A 16,568-nucleotide genomic window follows, 5' to 3' on the forward strand; every position below is an offset into this window, starting at 1 on the left:
ACGATCCCAAACACTTTTTAAGCACTTGGGCAGACAGAAATTCTCTCACCACCCTCTTTAGTGTTGGTCACATAAAACGTCTTTGTAAAAGGCATTCCTCCGGCGCAGCGCCGTGCGACTATGTGTGACAACATAATGACTTAAGCACAGTTCTCCGCTGACGTCGTGCCGTGATTGCCCCGTTACGCTCCGCCGTGGAACTCCTTGCTACTCGGTTTGTAACCTGACGCCGTGCAGAAAGAGAGAGAGAGAGAGAGAGAATGAGAGTCAAAGGCACAGACAGAGAAAAAGGAGGTAGGAGGGAGGAGAATAAGAGGGTAGGGAAGGACTCGGAGTGGAGTAGGGAACGTGATGTCAGCTGAGTTCAGAAAGTAAACAGACGTTAGAGACAGCAGCATGCGGCCGAGGCAGATGGAGGACGCTCGGGGGGATGCAGGTCGTTCAGCGTCGCGGGCCGCTGTTTGTGGCAATGGGGGCTGGCTCCTCTTCCTCACCTTCATCTTCATCACCTCCGTGCGTCCCGGGACTGCATGGCCCAATGGTAAGAGACCGGACACTCTCACATAAGTTCATGTTCTTTGTTCTCAAAAAAGCCGGCATCAGCAGTCTCTTCGTCCTTTGGTTTGGCTCGTCTGTTCTTCAGAAGCAGAGCACAGTTTTGCATGACATTAAATATTTTTTTTTTTGTATGTGTGTCTTTGTTACCTCTTTGACCCGCTATCTAAAGCATTTTTTACACTTTGATATTTCATCGTATCATTGCAGTGTTATTACAAGTAGAAATGTCTTAAAAGGCCCATATCATCTATTAAAACACCTGCAATAATTATCTGCAATATGTTTTAACATTTCTTTCCTTTGACTCAATGAAAGTACTGTGACCCTTTGCAGGTCATGACCCAGAGTGTAGGAGCCACAGAATCAGATTAAACCTGTTCTGGGACTCATGGTCAAATAATTGAACTTAGAGATGTACAGCTTTGTTATGGAACGTGCCTTCCTCTTTGTTCTGTTGAATTTATCTGTGGATCCACACATTCTCTGAAGCTGTTCACTATGTCTTGTGGAATTGCTGAAACTTGGCCCCAGTTCTCTTTTGTCTTGGAGTGTTTTCGAGGACTGTATCCCTTCAGAGGTTCTCCTTTTCTCTCTCCTTCTCTCTAACTCTCTCCTGTTTACCTTCCTTTACCATTTGAACTCCTGCAGGAAGACGTGAGTCATGTTTGAATCACATTGACTGGCTTAATGCTTATACCATGCATGCATCCCAGAGAATCCCCTGGCAAACTTCTCTTTTTTTAAACTTCCTTTTCTCTGCACTTAGCGCGCCTGTAAACGTATACCTTCTATTAGTAACGCTGGTGCATGTGGGATGACTGCGGTGGATTAAGCTGTAATGTACAGAAGCGGGCCTGTTGTCTGCTTCTTGTCATCTGACTACTCCTGGAGATTTGTTTCAGAATAGTACTTAATCAGCTGATGAAAGACGTCTGTGATAATTGCAGTAAGAAGAGAAACAAACCTATGTTTACACCGTGATCACATGCAAGTAGACAAATCCTAACTGTTGTCCTGGTCCAAACACACTATGAAAATGCTTGATCAGCTGTAATGGAAGTAACTGGAATTTCTCTTAGTCAGACTTAAACAGCTGGATGATGTGATTTAAGGCCAAGCTGGAAAATAGCCAATTATCTTTGCCTCTTAGTCAAAGGGTGAGCGTCAGAGCTAACATGGAACAGGAATAAGAAAGACATGGTGAAACGTATAAGCCATTTGCCTTTGTAAAATCAAACTAAATATTTGATTAGTGGGATGGATTTGGTTGCTAGATTATGTAATGAATATTATCTAATAAAATATTGAATTACACAGTTTCGTACACATGCTATAGGCTCTGTGCTAATTGATTCCCCGCTCCAAGATTTTGCTTAATGTCGCTCCCTGCTCTCCACCACCAAGTCGTGCTCCTCACTGTCCTGTTCCTGACCTATGCATGCAAACCTATATTGTTACCGAAAGTTCAAGAGGGTTCATTCTAGCGATGTCCAAAACTTGCCCTAGATTTGAGCACAATGTCTTTTCAGATGTTTTCATTGCACAATTGCATTCATCTTAACATGTCCTTATGACCTGCTCTGTCAGCGTGCGTTCCCCCGCTGATGTGTTTAGCTAAAGCTCTCTTTTGGGGGGAAGTTGTCAGGGCTACCGAGGAACAGGCAAAACGAAACAAATCCCAAAACATCAAGATGTTGGGATTACTCTTTGCACCGAAGCAGAATGTGGACTGGAAAACTGTGTGTCATTCTGTGAATACGACTTCAGAATATTTCAGTAGCAAATGCTAAGAACTAATGTCTCCAACAGTTCTTGTTCGACCCACTTACACTTTATCACTGCTAATGGGTTTTTTGGTGGTGGCAGCCGGACGGGAGGTTATTTAAAGCAATCTACATGATGACCGGTGGGATCAGGCTTCATGCACATGTGCGATGTCCGATGACCACAAAGCACTCATGGGAGTTCCCCCCGCCAGTCAGTGATAGTACCCCAACCTCAAAATACCAGACAGCTGCCGCGGCCATACATGCGCATACACATCGCCGACAGCTATAAAAACAGCAATTTTTCCATCATAGGTCGGTAAGTGTAATTTAGTCAGAAGGAAACAATTTATTCCAGCCCGGACAGAGAGGAAGAGCATATCCTCCTTATGCTCACTACACACAGTTTTGCCACACACTTTGTCTACAGCAGTGGAAGAATGTTGTGTGGAATAATTACAATATAATTACAATCTTGTGTCTGGTGATTGGCACTAATTCCAAAAATCAAAAATACACCTTTTACCCATATCATTCTTGAAGCTTTAGAATATTTTCAACTGTGATGAGTGTTTAACTGCATAAAGTCCAGTTATATGTATCAACTTTTCAGCAATAATCAACAGGATTATCAATTAGATCATTGCTATTGTTGCTTTATATTTACTGCACATTTTAAGATGAGTGTCAACTGGGCCAGTGTTATTGCTTTGTTTTTTGCTTTGGAATGTTCCACAATATGGCATTAAACATATCTATCTCACATTTATTAAGTTGTTTTATTTGTAAAAGATAAATCTAATACCTTGCCATTTAGCGTTCTAGACGAAGCTATTACATCTATATTGACACAAACAGGTGGTGGCCCAGGAAAGTTGCATAGTGCACCTATAATTAATCTATTATTGTTAAACTTAATGCCCAATTCCACTCAACACTGCGATAAAAGATGGATGACACTTTTAGTATTAGGGAAATTTGTCATATTCACTAAATAAATGTCCATAAAACACGTTGTTGGGAGGCAAAACAAAGTGTGTTTTGGGATGATAAGATTCTGACGAGTGGAAAGTAACTCGACAGCTAATGGCACAAATGTCGTCGTTATCTCTGTGCAGCTGCGGCTCGGATAAAGTTTGTACGCCAACATGTTCAAGTTCAAGTAGAGCGCTGTTATCTGAGTCAGGAGGCTATGTCTGGACACAGTGAGGGAATGAGGAGACAGGCTGATGGATTTCTCGGCACTAAAAAACGTAGACGCTGATTTATTTTCAGCGCGGTCCCAATTCTTCTGGAAAAAACGATTGGCACGGTTGGTGAGGCATTTCGTGGGTTCTGAGTGAAGTCTAATTCAGCACCTCAGCCATTGTCGCTGCCTGTGATGTTGTTAAGTACTATCACATCTGCAGTGGAAAAAGCAGATAACTCTTGAAGGTTCCCGAGTCATGCGTCCTACCACATCTGCGTGCATTCGGGGGCAGGAGCTACAGGCATTTTCCATTCAAACGGCATGGGACAATTTCAGAAACTACAGTATAAACAGTATAAAAATAAGAAACTACACTCAAAATATTATTCACATTGAAATAGGCACTTTATTTATCCTGAAGGTCATTCAAATTCAGCTGCATTAACATTTTCACTGTGCTTCTCAGTCATTTTTAGTATGTTTCAGTCAAATTTCTCTGTGTAACTTAGCAGAAGGTTTCATCAGGGAGACTCAGCACATCGTGAGTCAGGGCGGTTTGAGGGGAGTAACAGCCCTGTGGACAAACGACTCATCAGTGTCCTGCAGCCCGGGTATCACAGTGTCTCTTTTCTGTGTCAAGGGAGAGCCAAGTGAAGCGCTGAAGTCTCTGTAAAACTCTCTTCTAAACCTCACTCTTACTTTGCTCATTACGAGGATAAAAAGGTGGAGTCTGTTTCGTCTGCTTTTGGGGGAGTGGTCTGCGTGAGGTGAACGAATAGTGAATGGAATAAGATGTCTCAGAAGGTTGGCAGTTCAATTTCAGCTAGTGCACACCGTCGTTCTACTCGGGCACAAAACATTTCACGCATTATGTGTGAATGTGATTTGAGTTATTGATTATGGTAAGGACGGCAGTAAACTGCACTCTCGATTCTGTCAGTTAGGGCAGTTTTTCCCAACCATTTGTCTCATCCATATGTATAATAAATCCATATTTCTTTAGTAATTGTGGATACATTTACTAGTGTATTGCCAATTATGACTATTATATTTTATCATTTTAACTATATTCAAGCCAAAAATGAAGCTGGCGTAAATTCAGCCTGGAAGACCTAACTCCACGCAATCTACGTCCACTGCTACACCAGGGCTCACCTGTTTCCAGCCTCAATCAATGTGCCCTAGTTTCTCCTCCCCATGGCACGGCGCACCTCCTCTGCACCCAATCAGTGCCCAGTCTGCCCCATTTAAACCCTCATGCAGTCTGCTCGCCCACTTTCAGTCTGTGCTGCGACCTACCACCTCCCCATGTCCTCCTCTGCCCCTTACACCGTCCTCATCGTCCCCTCTACCCTCTTCATCATAGCTGCCACCACAAGTCTCCAGGCCCAGGCTCTAATTTAAATCTATAATGGCACGCCCGAAATCGCAACGTCTTCTGCCGGGATCTGAGCATCAAATAACCCATGTACTGGTAATAAGCTTGCTAAATGAGGCACTCCAGGGTGAATTATCCTATAGAAACATGTAAAATATACTAAAAGAATGCTTTATTTTAAACTTTTGCCAATGCCAACACAGAGTTAAGGCAGCAGTAGTGTGGAGAGAGAATTTTGGTTTGCCAAGCAAGTAAAACACAATATTTAACAATATGAATAAATGGGTTATTATATAAATTAAATTAATTAAATATGTTTATATACTTGTCACAACCCCCATTGAATAGAATACCTGGATGGAATTGATTTAAAATAAAATATCAGTTCTAGTGTGATGGCTGGGACTGAATCCAAAATGATAGTTATGTAAAAAGGATCAGTGTGGTATAAATCAGCTCGAAGAGGAGTCCAGAAAATAGACATGCATTCCAATGGACAAGTGGGAGAGGAAAGATGGCAATTTTATCAAAAGAGAGGGTTACAGTTAAATCCTAAAACATTTTGTGCAGTTTTTTAAAGGTCTGGAACATCTTAAAATACATAAAAGACAAGTGTGTACAAATACCCAAGAATGATAGTAGCTGTGCAGTACATGCTATCGAGATGCTTTATTTCAACACTTAGTTTACGTTTCTGCCATAACTCTATGTCCACAATGGCAGCTAAGACTCAATTTTGACTCAGCGTGAATTAGTTGTACTAAATAAACACATAATCTAACAGGAAGCATCCCAAAAGACTGAAAAAGAAGCGTTTTCCATTAGGGTGCATGGTCCCATATGACTTTTTTGAGCTAATGATATTTGCCTTACTGCTCTGGTTGGCAACCGATATTGGTCGATATTTATGTTTCGTTGTACTACAGTTCAAAAAATGTTGTTTTACTTTTGTTAAAAGCAACACAATTTTTTTGTTTGTTAGTTTAGTTTACGCCGATCTTTGCCTTGTAATTACTTTACTTATCAGTCCATTTTAACATATGAATGAGACACATTGATGACATTACCAGGGCAGCACATAAACTTTGCTGACCCTTTCATGTTTACGCTCTACAAATCACATTTTACAGGCTCACCGGTCAGTGTCCTTTACACAGCACAATGAAGAGGGAGAGAGCAAAGTGGTCAAAAGGGAGTCAGACGTCTTCATCCCTGTGAGACTCATTTTAACACAATGCTTTCCTCTCTCCCCGTCACAGACAAACTGTAGTTTAGGTTATATATTGTCTCAGGGGCATTAAAACACCAGATTATGTAACGTATTAAGCCTTTGCAATTGGAATTGGCACAAAAGTCAGCAGCTGAGCTAACGCATGAATTAAAATAGTTTATCCAAAAATGACTTTTCATCTTACAAAAACTTAGCACCTTTTTCATCTTAAAAATCCAAAGAAAGGAGAAGTTACTGATTTATGATGTGGCAGTGGTACATTTTTTTTTTTAGATATACAATACTTCTTGTACATCTTGTAAGTAAGTAGTTGATAGCTTTAGTGTACACTAGCCAAAAGCACTCACTAGCCTGTAATAGCTCATTTACAACTGTAAAACGTAATGATACATGTTGTAGGATTTGCATATTGTCTGGATTTGCTTATACCTTGCATGTAGTACAAGGCCTAACTTGTATATATATATATTAAAGATAATGGCAATGTATCTACTCTACAATTTATCCCTGATGTCATAAACATCTTGTGTGGTAGTTGGATGAGGTCACCCCACTACAACTTGTCTCACACACAAAGCAGCAGAAACAAAAGCTACAGTACTGTACAGCCCCAGTGGATCTTATTTTGATTTGAAATTCTGGTCAGGAGTACCAGGCCAAGGACAAGACTTTGCACTCTTTTGCTGGGGAAAACCGCAACACTTAATGTATGAAAAATGCTATGCTGTAAGCACACACCCAGTCAAAACAAAGTTAGGGTAGGTCCACCCATTTTCATTGTTACGATTGTTGTTCAGCTAAAATCCTTTTGATTGATTTAGGAGTCAGTGTGTGTCTGGCTGGATGAGTGTGGTTGAAGAATTGTTTTTGGTAGTGGGAATTACAATGTTATTACTTACCTAACTTTTTGTCTATTTTTCTACACTTCATTGCTGGATCCAATCCAGTATCTCCTTTTAAAAACAACGGAAACACCACACCAAACCACAAACATTTGTGGCTTTTCAGCTGTGATTTTACAGATGTTGCCATCCACAAAAATGGCAGTCTAAACAGAAAATGTTAACTCTGAAAACACAAGGCAAACACAAACACATGAAGACAATACAGGAATGCCAGTGTTAAATCAAAAATAAGTGTTCCCCTGGGCGTCTTGGCATGTGATGGTGAGTGCCCCATTGTGTAACATTGTTTGAGGTTTAGACCAGAAACTTCATTCTAAATGTGAGGGACGGTGGAAATGGATTAATTACAAAAAACAAAACAAATGATAGTGTAATACATACGTTGTTTTTTTTTTTGCAATGTATCAGTTTTGCTGCATAAAATGACTATGATAGAAAATGTGGGTACTATTGAATGAGTGAAGTGAAGTTGCCTCAAGGTCCAGCACATTCTTTTACTGCCGTTTAACTTCACCTTCCACGTGAGGTTTCACTGCACATCTGTTTCTTTTGTAGCATGACTTAACTATGAAGCACAGAAAAACCTGCAAATAATACTTGTTTTATGTTTTTAACTTAATTTGGTTTTCCCCTATGGCTTCATGCTTGAAGATCCAACAGAACACTTTAGACATGTAATGGTACAGTATCACGTCAGTTCAGTTCAGTTTACTTTATTTGTACTCGTAGCTAGATTTGTTTTGAGGCAGTTCTCAAGTTTGGCATCAATACAATAATGACAATAACATGACAAACATATAATCAGACGGTCAAACATTCACGTTGGCTCAAAAAGTCACGCATTACTAAAGAAGGATGTCTGCTGATGAAACTGTATGTTGTTTGGCAATGTATCATTCATATTCTTTGACAAATGGTAAAAGTATTAGATGCATATGCAGGTGTTGCTTCAAGTCGTGCATTCATGTTGTTGTCCCGGGACCCTGGAACATGTCCATGCAACAGTAAATAAATTGTCCCATAAAATGGCAGCCTTACTCCTGTCTTTAAAGTACTGTTTACATGACATTCTCATTTAAAAGATAACCATGGTTTAAATAGTTTTACTTCTACACTACAATATTACCGTTACTACTCTGCTATGGGTTAAAGGTTCATAGGGAGATCAAGCTAAATGGTATAAAAGTGCATTGTTAGCAAAACGAAGCCAAGTTTTGCCTGATGCTCTGAGTGATTCTCCATCCACATCTGCCAAGAAACCATTTCCATTTGTCTGGTTAAGTTGTTAAACTCCGTTACATCACATTTCAGGCTCTGGCACCCGTGACTCATTGCTTTTCTCAAATACAAAGTCAAGAAAAAACCCAACAATATTCAGCAATTAGCTAAGCCTTTGCTGGGACGACTCTTTTTAAAGAGAATTATTACAGATCATTTGGCAGAGCTATTTTATGACCAGCGGTGGTTAGTTTTCTTACAGTTTGGAGTAACAGACTTCAGAAGTTCAGAGGCTTTTTTCTGGGGAGGGCAACATTCTTTCGTTTGCGAAATAGAATGTGTTGTAATTCAGCCTGAAAAACGTAACTCCTCATCTACATCCACTGCTACACCAGGCCTCACCCGCTCTCCAGCCTCAATCAATGTACCCGAGTTCCTCCTCTGCACCCAATCAGCGCCCAGTCTGCCCCATTTAAACCCTCATGCAGTTTGCTCGGCCGCTTTCAGTGTGTGCCGCGACCCGCCGCCTCCCCCTCTCCTCCTCTGCATCCCTCACATCGTCCTCATCGTCCCCTCTACCCTCGTCATCATATCCTACCATCTAATATAATCACGGCACGCCCATAATCGCAATGTCTTCTGCCGGGGTGTGAGCGCCAAATAACCCACGTAATAAAGCTTGATAAACGCTTCCGTCTGAGTCTCTCCAGGGTGAAATGCTCGTGAATTCCTTTTTATGTATCTATCTCTGTTAGTTGTTCAGTGTTGTTTGTTTATGCCCTGTTCAGTTTTGTTGACATGACCTTACAGACATAAAACAGAACCTTCTCGTTCACTGTCTCTTTATGACTGTATGAAAACAATTGTAGGGAATTCATTCACTATAAGTTTGCGAATACATTTTTTTAACGTATACTTTTGCTTCCATTTGGCTTTCATTTTCGCCTTTTTGGATTTGCTACTGCATATGTTCTCTAATTGCAATTACACAGCGAAGGAATTGCTGTGTACTCGTAAAAGTACCCAGAAAGAGACCAAATAAACAAATCAGCGAAGCCCGGGTCACCTATTCAACGTCCTATGTCAAACTTTCTTTCCTCAATGTAAAGTTACCTTTAGGGTGATTGCTGATGGATTCTAATCCTCCATATGTTTGTGTTCTCAGATTACTGGCACATGTATAACCACTGCCCCGGGCCGGAGTGGAGCGTAATGTGCAGAGGCTGTTGTGAGTATGACGTGATCCGCTGTAAGTGTCCTCTCCAGGGGACTCAGGTGGGCTACGCTGTGCCCTGCTGCCGGAACGCCATCAACGAGTGCGACCCCTGCATCATTCACCCAGGTACTGCAGACTATTGATGTACGTACATGATAACTTTGAGTTGTAGTTGAGTTGAAACTGTCTTAAATTGATGTCACATGTGAAGTAGACTTTTCTTTCAGATTCATATGTTTGGTATTATATTTGAGATAAGATAAGATAACCATTATTCATCCCACAATGGGCAAAGTGTGGGAAAATGTTGCGATGCACAGTTCAAGAACAGAAGGAGGCATAAATAGTATAAGTAATTCAGTAAGGCTACAACATTATTATGTACAAAACAAGTGGTCATTATGTACAGTGCAGCATATGTTCGAGGATAAATAACAGGTAAAGTGATTTCACCTCAGATTTCTCTTAGATCTATCATGGGATCAACAATATACAATAATATTGTTTATTACGTTTAAAAAGGGTAGACAAAAATTGGTACATTTTGCATAATTGTGATAATTGCCAACAAAGATAATCACATTTATACCACCAGATCGTGCAGAAAAAAGTACTTATCCTTGATGCGCTCGACTGGATCTTTGTTGAACTTAATATCAAAATGATAATAAATAAAACAAATTAAATAACAATAATATTTTTAAAATCATTTTAAAGCAGTCCATTTGAATAATTATTGTGTTATAGGAATACATTTTGGAGTTACGGTACTGCATTTTTCGGTTTTGTTGAGTTTTCCCTACATTAGTTTTTAAAGAGACAAGCATCTTTTAATGAGGGAGAGCTGAGCATCATGGGACAAATTCCAGTCCTAATTAGCTTTATTACCTAGCTTTTCCTTTAAATTACACTTTCATTTTACTGACTATTTTGTACCTCATAAAGCCAGTATTATCACCTAGATTGTTATCACATTTAACTTCAACTAATGCAAAGCTAATTTGTTGTACATGTATACAATTAAGACTATTTCAAACCCTGTAGTAAGTAAAATAAATAGCTGCCTCAAGGTGCAGCAAATTCCTTTGCTGCTGTTTAACTTCACTTTCCACATGAGTTTTCACTGCACAGCTGTTTCCTTTGTTGCATGACAAACAATGAAGTACAGAAAAATCAGCAAATAATACTTGCGTTTGATCTAATTTGTTTTTCCCTATGGCTTCATGCTTGAAGATCCAACAGAACACTTTAGACTTGTAATGGCACATTATCACGTCAGGATAAAATGAAATGAGAATAAAAACCAGAGGAAATCGTACTGATAAGCATGTCATCGCATAAACGTGTCTCTATTTCAGTTCCATGAGGGAACACTAGCACCTGGAGGACGCGGTTATGCTGAGGTTAAGGGATGGACCGATACCGATATTTTTGAGCCGATATCTAATATTTGTCTTGCTGCTGTGGCCAATAACTCATATTTTCTGACACCAAAATGTATAGCCTTCAGCTCACATGCAAAATATGCTAAATCTGGTTTTGGGGTTAGCATGCTGTGCACGTCTTTATGGGGAGAAAAAACAGCTGCTCAGAATGCAATGGATACCTATGCAACACGTTTACTGTACAAAAAGGGAAGTTTAAAGCTTATGCATGACCATAAATCATCAGTTTTGACTCCGGCTCGACTGTTAAAAAACAAATATGTGTAATCATTGTTAACTGCTTGTTATGCCGGACAAGAAGCAGACAAAACTGAAAACATGCACGGAATGGCTCTGTGATGTGTTGCCGTTGTAACTGTCTGTAACTTATTGGGAAAGAAAATAAAGGCAAACAAATAGGTTAGTGTTCAGTTTACAAATGGTAACTTTTTTCACCTTTGCATTTGGGACACTTTGCATTACACTGGGCAATCTGATGACCACCAATCACACTGTTTTTTATTTCCACATTCACTCAGACAGCAAAGACAGCAAAGACACAACACAACTGCATCACCAGTAGCAGGGATCTGACCACAAACCATCTGGTTAATGGGCATCAATTTCTACCAACTGTCTGCTTTAGTGCTCTGTCTGATTGACTTACTGCAGCCAACACAACAATACCCTAAATGACTCAGCTTTGCCACTAACCGACTTAACTCTGCTTAATTTAATTTCTCTAAGGTTTGGTAATCCATCTGGCACAAGAGGGCACAGCATGCACACGCCTTAAAGAGTTTATGTAGGTTTAGACAAAGAAACAATTGTGTACAAAACAATAAATGTGTATGGAATTAAACCAAGTGATTACTTTATTATCCTCTGCATGCAATTTACCCAAAATACGTACCGTTTTTGTTTATCTTGCATAGCAGTTAAGTGAGTTATACGCACACATCCCCAAAACTGGTTGCTACAAACAAACCTGGGCTGGTTTGCAGTGTTGTTTTGTTGTGAGTCTAAAGGAAATAAAGTCAGCCCTGCCCTTCCTCTAAATCACATCTTTGCTCTAGCCTGACCTATATTTCTTTTCCTTTCTATTTATAATCTATAAAGGAGCATTTAATTAGCTGTAAATACAATATTGACCTTTTTGCTTTTGAAAATGTCTAGTGCAGATGTGTACAATGTATTATGTCACCATGTTATTTGTAAAGACAAGATATGATTCATTATTTGTGAATTATTCTATGTGTTTATTTTAATTAATTTGCCCATTTACAATTGACTATTCTGAAATGTGATGTTTTTTTAATGTGAACATTTAGATACATTTCCATATTCATCAGTTGACTTTATGAATTCATTATCTGTTGTAAGATAAGATAAGATAATCCTTTAATATCCACACAAGGGGAAATTTCGTTGTTACAACGCAGTAGAACAAGAGAACACATTTCTCCCTGTGGCCCTCAGAGGCAACTGTTGTTGTGATTTTGGGCCTTACAAAAATAAATTGATTTGATTTGATTTGATTTGAAGAGGAAAGAACAGATTATAGGAAGTTTCAAAAACACACTCTTAATAGAACTCTTATGAACAAAACAAAAAACTCTCATTAACAAAACTCCTCTCCTATCTTAATAGGGAATGGAGGGGGGGAAATAAAATAAAATGAAATAGATAATAAAAATCCAAAATAAAGATAAAAATCAGATAATAATAATAAAATAATGATAATAGGATAAAATAAAATGAAGTAAAAATAACTAGCACAAGACTAGGTAATACTATTAGCAGGTAAGTAAACCGAATAAAAACAAAATAGAACACTCTTATTTACAGGTATTGCACATGGTTGATTCAGTATTGCACATGAATATGATGGTATTGCACATGGTTACATCAGTATTGCACATGTTCAGGGCTAGCAGTGTTTGTTGTAGAGTCTGACAGCAGCAGGAAGTCAAGCACTTTGAATTGCCTTGTGTACGAGTTCAAAGTAGAAATCTGTAACGCTGTGTGTTTTTTCCTCTTCCTGTTGCAGGTTGCAGTATATTTGAGAACTGTAAACGCTGTAACAACGGGACGTGGGGATCCCGGGACGACTTTTTCATCACTGGCCGATACTGTGCCGAGTGCCGCCCCGGCTGGTCCGGAGGAGACTGCATGAGTACGTGTTATTTATTTAAGGGCGCAATTTACTTTACATTGAGCTTCTGCAATCCTTTCAAGGTATTCTTTACTATAGAGGTTGTTTCCAGTATGCGCCGTGTGTTCTCCGCTGATTTATATCAATGTCCATGATGGCACTTTGGAAGAATGCCATTTGCCTGGGAGCTTTTCCGCACAAAGCTGAATGACAAAGACTATCCATGCATAGCAACACATACAGAAGAAAATATAATACGTACCATGCGGACAACTTTCTTAATACGCAAATCATTCCCCTGAAGGCACCACCGAGATACATTTAATTAAAGACTTAGAAAATGGACTCTTTGTGTTCCTATGGTCTGTCTTTGAGGGTGTTTTTCACAGTGAGTGGTGGAACTTTAATTGTAGTCGGTTATATTGGAAACCATAACAGTGGGATTTTGGGTCTTCAAAATAATAATTATGCCGTAATTAAAAGCACAACTTTCCGTGATGAAATGCCTCGCTGTGGGTCTTTCCAGAGTGTGGGGGAGTGATCCGGAAAAAACAAGGCCATGTGCTGCTGGAGAGTTACCCCAACAACGCCCGCTGCGAGTGGACCATTCAGGTGGACCGGCCCTTCACCGTGGAACTCAGGTAAAACTGACAATTGTATAGGCTTTCTTTTTGTGAGTTATGTTTGGGAATAACAGTTTTATATTACAGAACGCAGCAGTTTTGAAGCAGATTCTAGAGCGCCACAGACTGCAAAATTACGGAATGGGAAATGTAACATAAATACAACTTCCGATACAAATTATGGTGATGAGAGAAGATGATGACATGGCTGAAAAATCAAACAGCATATGGCAGTGAGGGCCGCATTTTGAAACGTATATGGAGCAAAGGGCCACAAACAACCTGACAATGTCAAATTTGAAAAGTGATTCATTTGAAGTTTTACATTTGACATAGTTTTGATGCCTCCACACCTTTCATAAGACTTGGAACATTATTATTAGGTTGGTATAACATCAAAATGCTTGATTTTTTCCAATTTTACAGTAAAAGTACTTCTATTTGTTGTTTGGGCCAACTTAGCAGGAAGCCGGAGGGCCAACACAAATTGGTCTAAGGGCCGCATTTGGCCCCTGGGCCGTAGTTTGGACATGCCTGGCATATGGGGTAAAAAGAGCAACAACAGAGCTGTCCCTTCTGGAGATCACAGTGTCTGTAAATCTACTGCCATTACCACAGTTTCATCTGGAATCAAACGAGATGATTGAAATCTTTAATGTCCAGCTGTAATAGTGATCCTGGCACGCCATAGTCCAATTTCCACTTTGTCCAGACATTTTTGCTCAAAGTATGTCATGCTTAATTTTGCTGCAAAGCTTGGTAACCACAACAGTATGGCTTTTCAGCGCGTCAGTATATTTTCCCCGTGACTTTTATAACACTTTCACGTGCCAAACAGTTATTGTTTTTAGCAGTACTTGTGAGACATGTGCACTCAACGCAACATACATAGTACTTTATGGCTCCACGTGCCTTTTCCCTATAGATTTAGCACAGTTGTAAAGTTAATTTTGCCCTTGCAATATTTGTCCGCCTCTTAAACATACATTTTGCAGCTTTATTACTTGTACACTAATGGGGAAAGTAAGTCTATGTCATTTTTATGAGTTTCTCTATACATTACATATTTTCTGACAAACAGCATTAATTGGCTTGCCTGGATTTCATTTGTCTGACGTTATTCTGCTTCCATTGCCCGAGGTTTTGTCATAGATGTAACAGAAATGTAATTTGGCTACAGGCCATGGCATAATTCGTTTCATATTTAATGTAAAGCCCAGAAGATTACATCTCAAATCCCCAGCAGTCCGTGTGTCCTCCACTGGCAGTAGATTTGTGGCATCTGCATCCAAACAACAGGGTTCAATGATTGGAAGCAAATGTTGAGATCTAAAGACCTAAAATATACTTACCTTGACCTGTGTTTCAGATGTAAGATGTGGATATATATGATTCATTCTTGCTAATGTTTTCTACCCCTGATAAAATTAGATAAAACTGTTAAATACATTTTCCAGTCAAAGTGCCAACAAAACACAGATTCAAACACACTAAAATAAATTATATTGCCAAGTTATAAACCATATTTTTTACTACTTTCCTTCTTGGATCTCTAAAAATGTGCACATTGTCCTTTCTAGTATCATCAACACCGACTTTACTTGTCGACATCTGTTGCTCGTATGATTTAATGTGACTTGTAGTTGCACCTTTAATCTGAACTTTTCCCTGTTACATTTGGCAACACTACAAAGCGAAACACATTAAATTCCTCCTTTAAGACCACAAATTACAAATCACCAGTTATCAAGCCTGTTTACTTACCACAATCATTACATGTTAGTATTGAGCGATGGGAAGTGGATATTAAAGCCACGTTCCAGCTGTTCAAGTAAAACATCACATCCTGACGATTGGTGGAATTTATGTGTCCAATGTCTTCTGCTTTCTGTGTCCAAGGTTTATGATGGTCAGCGTGGAGTCCCATCATTCCTGTCATTACGACTACATCGAGGTTCGAGACGGAGACAGCGTCCGCTCTCGTGTGATTGGTCGATTCTGTGGCAGCAGCAGGCCGCCGCCCATCCACAGCACTGGCAACAGTCTGCACATCCTCTTCGTGTCCGACGGCTACAAGAACTTTGACGGCTTCTTTGCTACTTTTCAGGAAACGTCAGGTAAAGAGATTAAAGTTGCCAGTAAAAGTTGTTGTTAATACACAAAGAATACCGCTGTAATGTTTATTTTCTAATTTTACTGTAAACAAAGTTTGAAAATGTGTGACAAAGTTTATTTTTTATACCATCTTCTATACATGAAATAATAAATGTATTGCGCTAAAACAGATTTTAAAACATTATACATTTTTTTATTTTTTTTCTGTTTTTGCAACTTATGACATTTTTTCTACAAATATTTTTTTCTCCAATATATAAAGGCATTGGAATAAAGTGTGAAGCAGGACCATGCATTTGCTGTGTATATATCTCTTTGCATATAACATAATAATCTTAATTCATGTCCTATTGCAGTTCTAAATTACCAGCACTTTTGACAAGAGTTGGCAATGTGGGAGTGGAAGTCAAACCACCAACCGTGCAGTAAATGTCCAGGGCCCACTTAACCTCCTGCACCACTGCCAACTCACCCTTTTTAACGTATACATATTCCAGCTTAAAGTTGTATAAAAAAGGAAAATGCTTCAACCCTTACCTAAAAAAAAAAAACCTTTCCAAACAAATCCTCAATTAAATCCATTTTAATGAAGCTCTGGAGCATGACCTAATGTCCGAGTCAGACTTGATGAAAAGTGGTTTTCTGTGGGCCCAAAGGAAAACAAGGAAACGTCCAAACCACTCCAGCCCTGAGGCAAGTGAAGAGGCTAATGATACTGGTGTGTTTATGAGCTTTCATCAGTGTCCTGCACCAGCTCAGAGTGAGGAGAGGTGACCAATCAAACCTGTCC

At 39.4% G+C, this 16,568-nt stretch overlaps 1 protein-coding gene across 2 annotated transcripts in view; it reads left to right on the top strand.

Moving 5' to 3' along the window:
- Nucleotides 1-325: 325 nt before the first annotated feature.
- LOC140349068 (inactive serine protease PAMR1-like) overlaps nucleotides 326-16,568 on the top strand; it is a 29,478-nt gene continuing 13,235 nt past the window's right edge. For both annotated transcript variants that reach the window (XM_072435284.1, XM_072435283.1), the window contains exons 1-5: nucleotides 326-541; nucleotides 9,411-9,587; nucleotides 12,936-13,061; nucleotides 13,567-13,681; nucleotides 15,563-15,780. In XM_072435284.1, coding sequence (XP_072291385.1) covers nucleotides 397-541; nucleotides 9,411-9,587; nucleotides 12,936-13,061; nucleotides 13,567-13,681; nucleotides 15,563-15,780 — 781 coding nt within the window. In that variant the 5' untranslated portion in view covers nucleotides 326-396. The remainder of the gene's footprint in view (nucleotides 542-9,410; nucleotides 9,588-12,935; nucleotides 13,062-13,566; nucleotides 13,682-15,562; nucleotides 15,781-16,568) is intronic.

The sequence above is a fragment of the Eucyclogobius newberryi genome, unplaced genomic scaffold (assembly GCF_026437365.1).
Source record: "Eucyclogobius newberryi isolate DKJ021-1_F unplaced genomic scaffold, fEucNew1.0.hap1 SCAF_7, whole genome shotgun sequence".
In the NCBI taxonomy this organism is placed as follows: domain Eukaryota; kingdom Metazoa; phylum Chordata; class Actinopteri; order Gobiiformes; family Gobiidae; genus Eucyclogobius; species Eucyclogobius newberryi.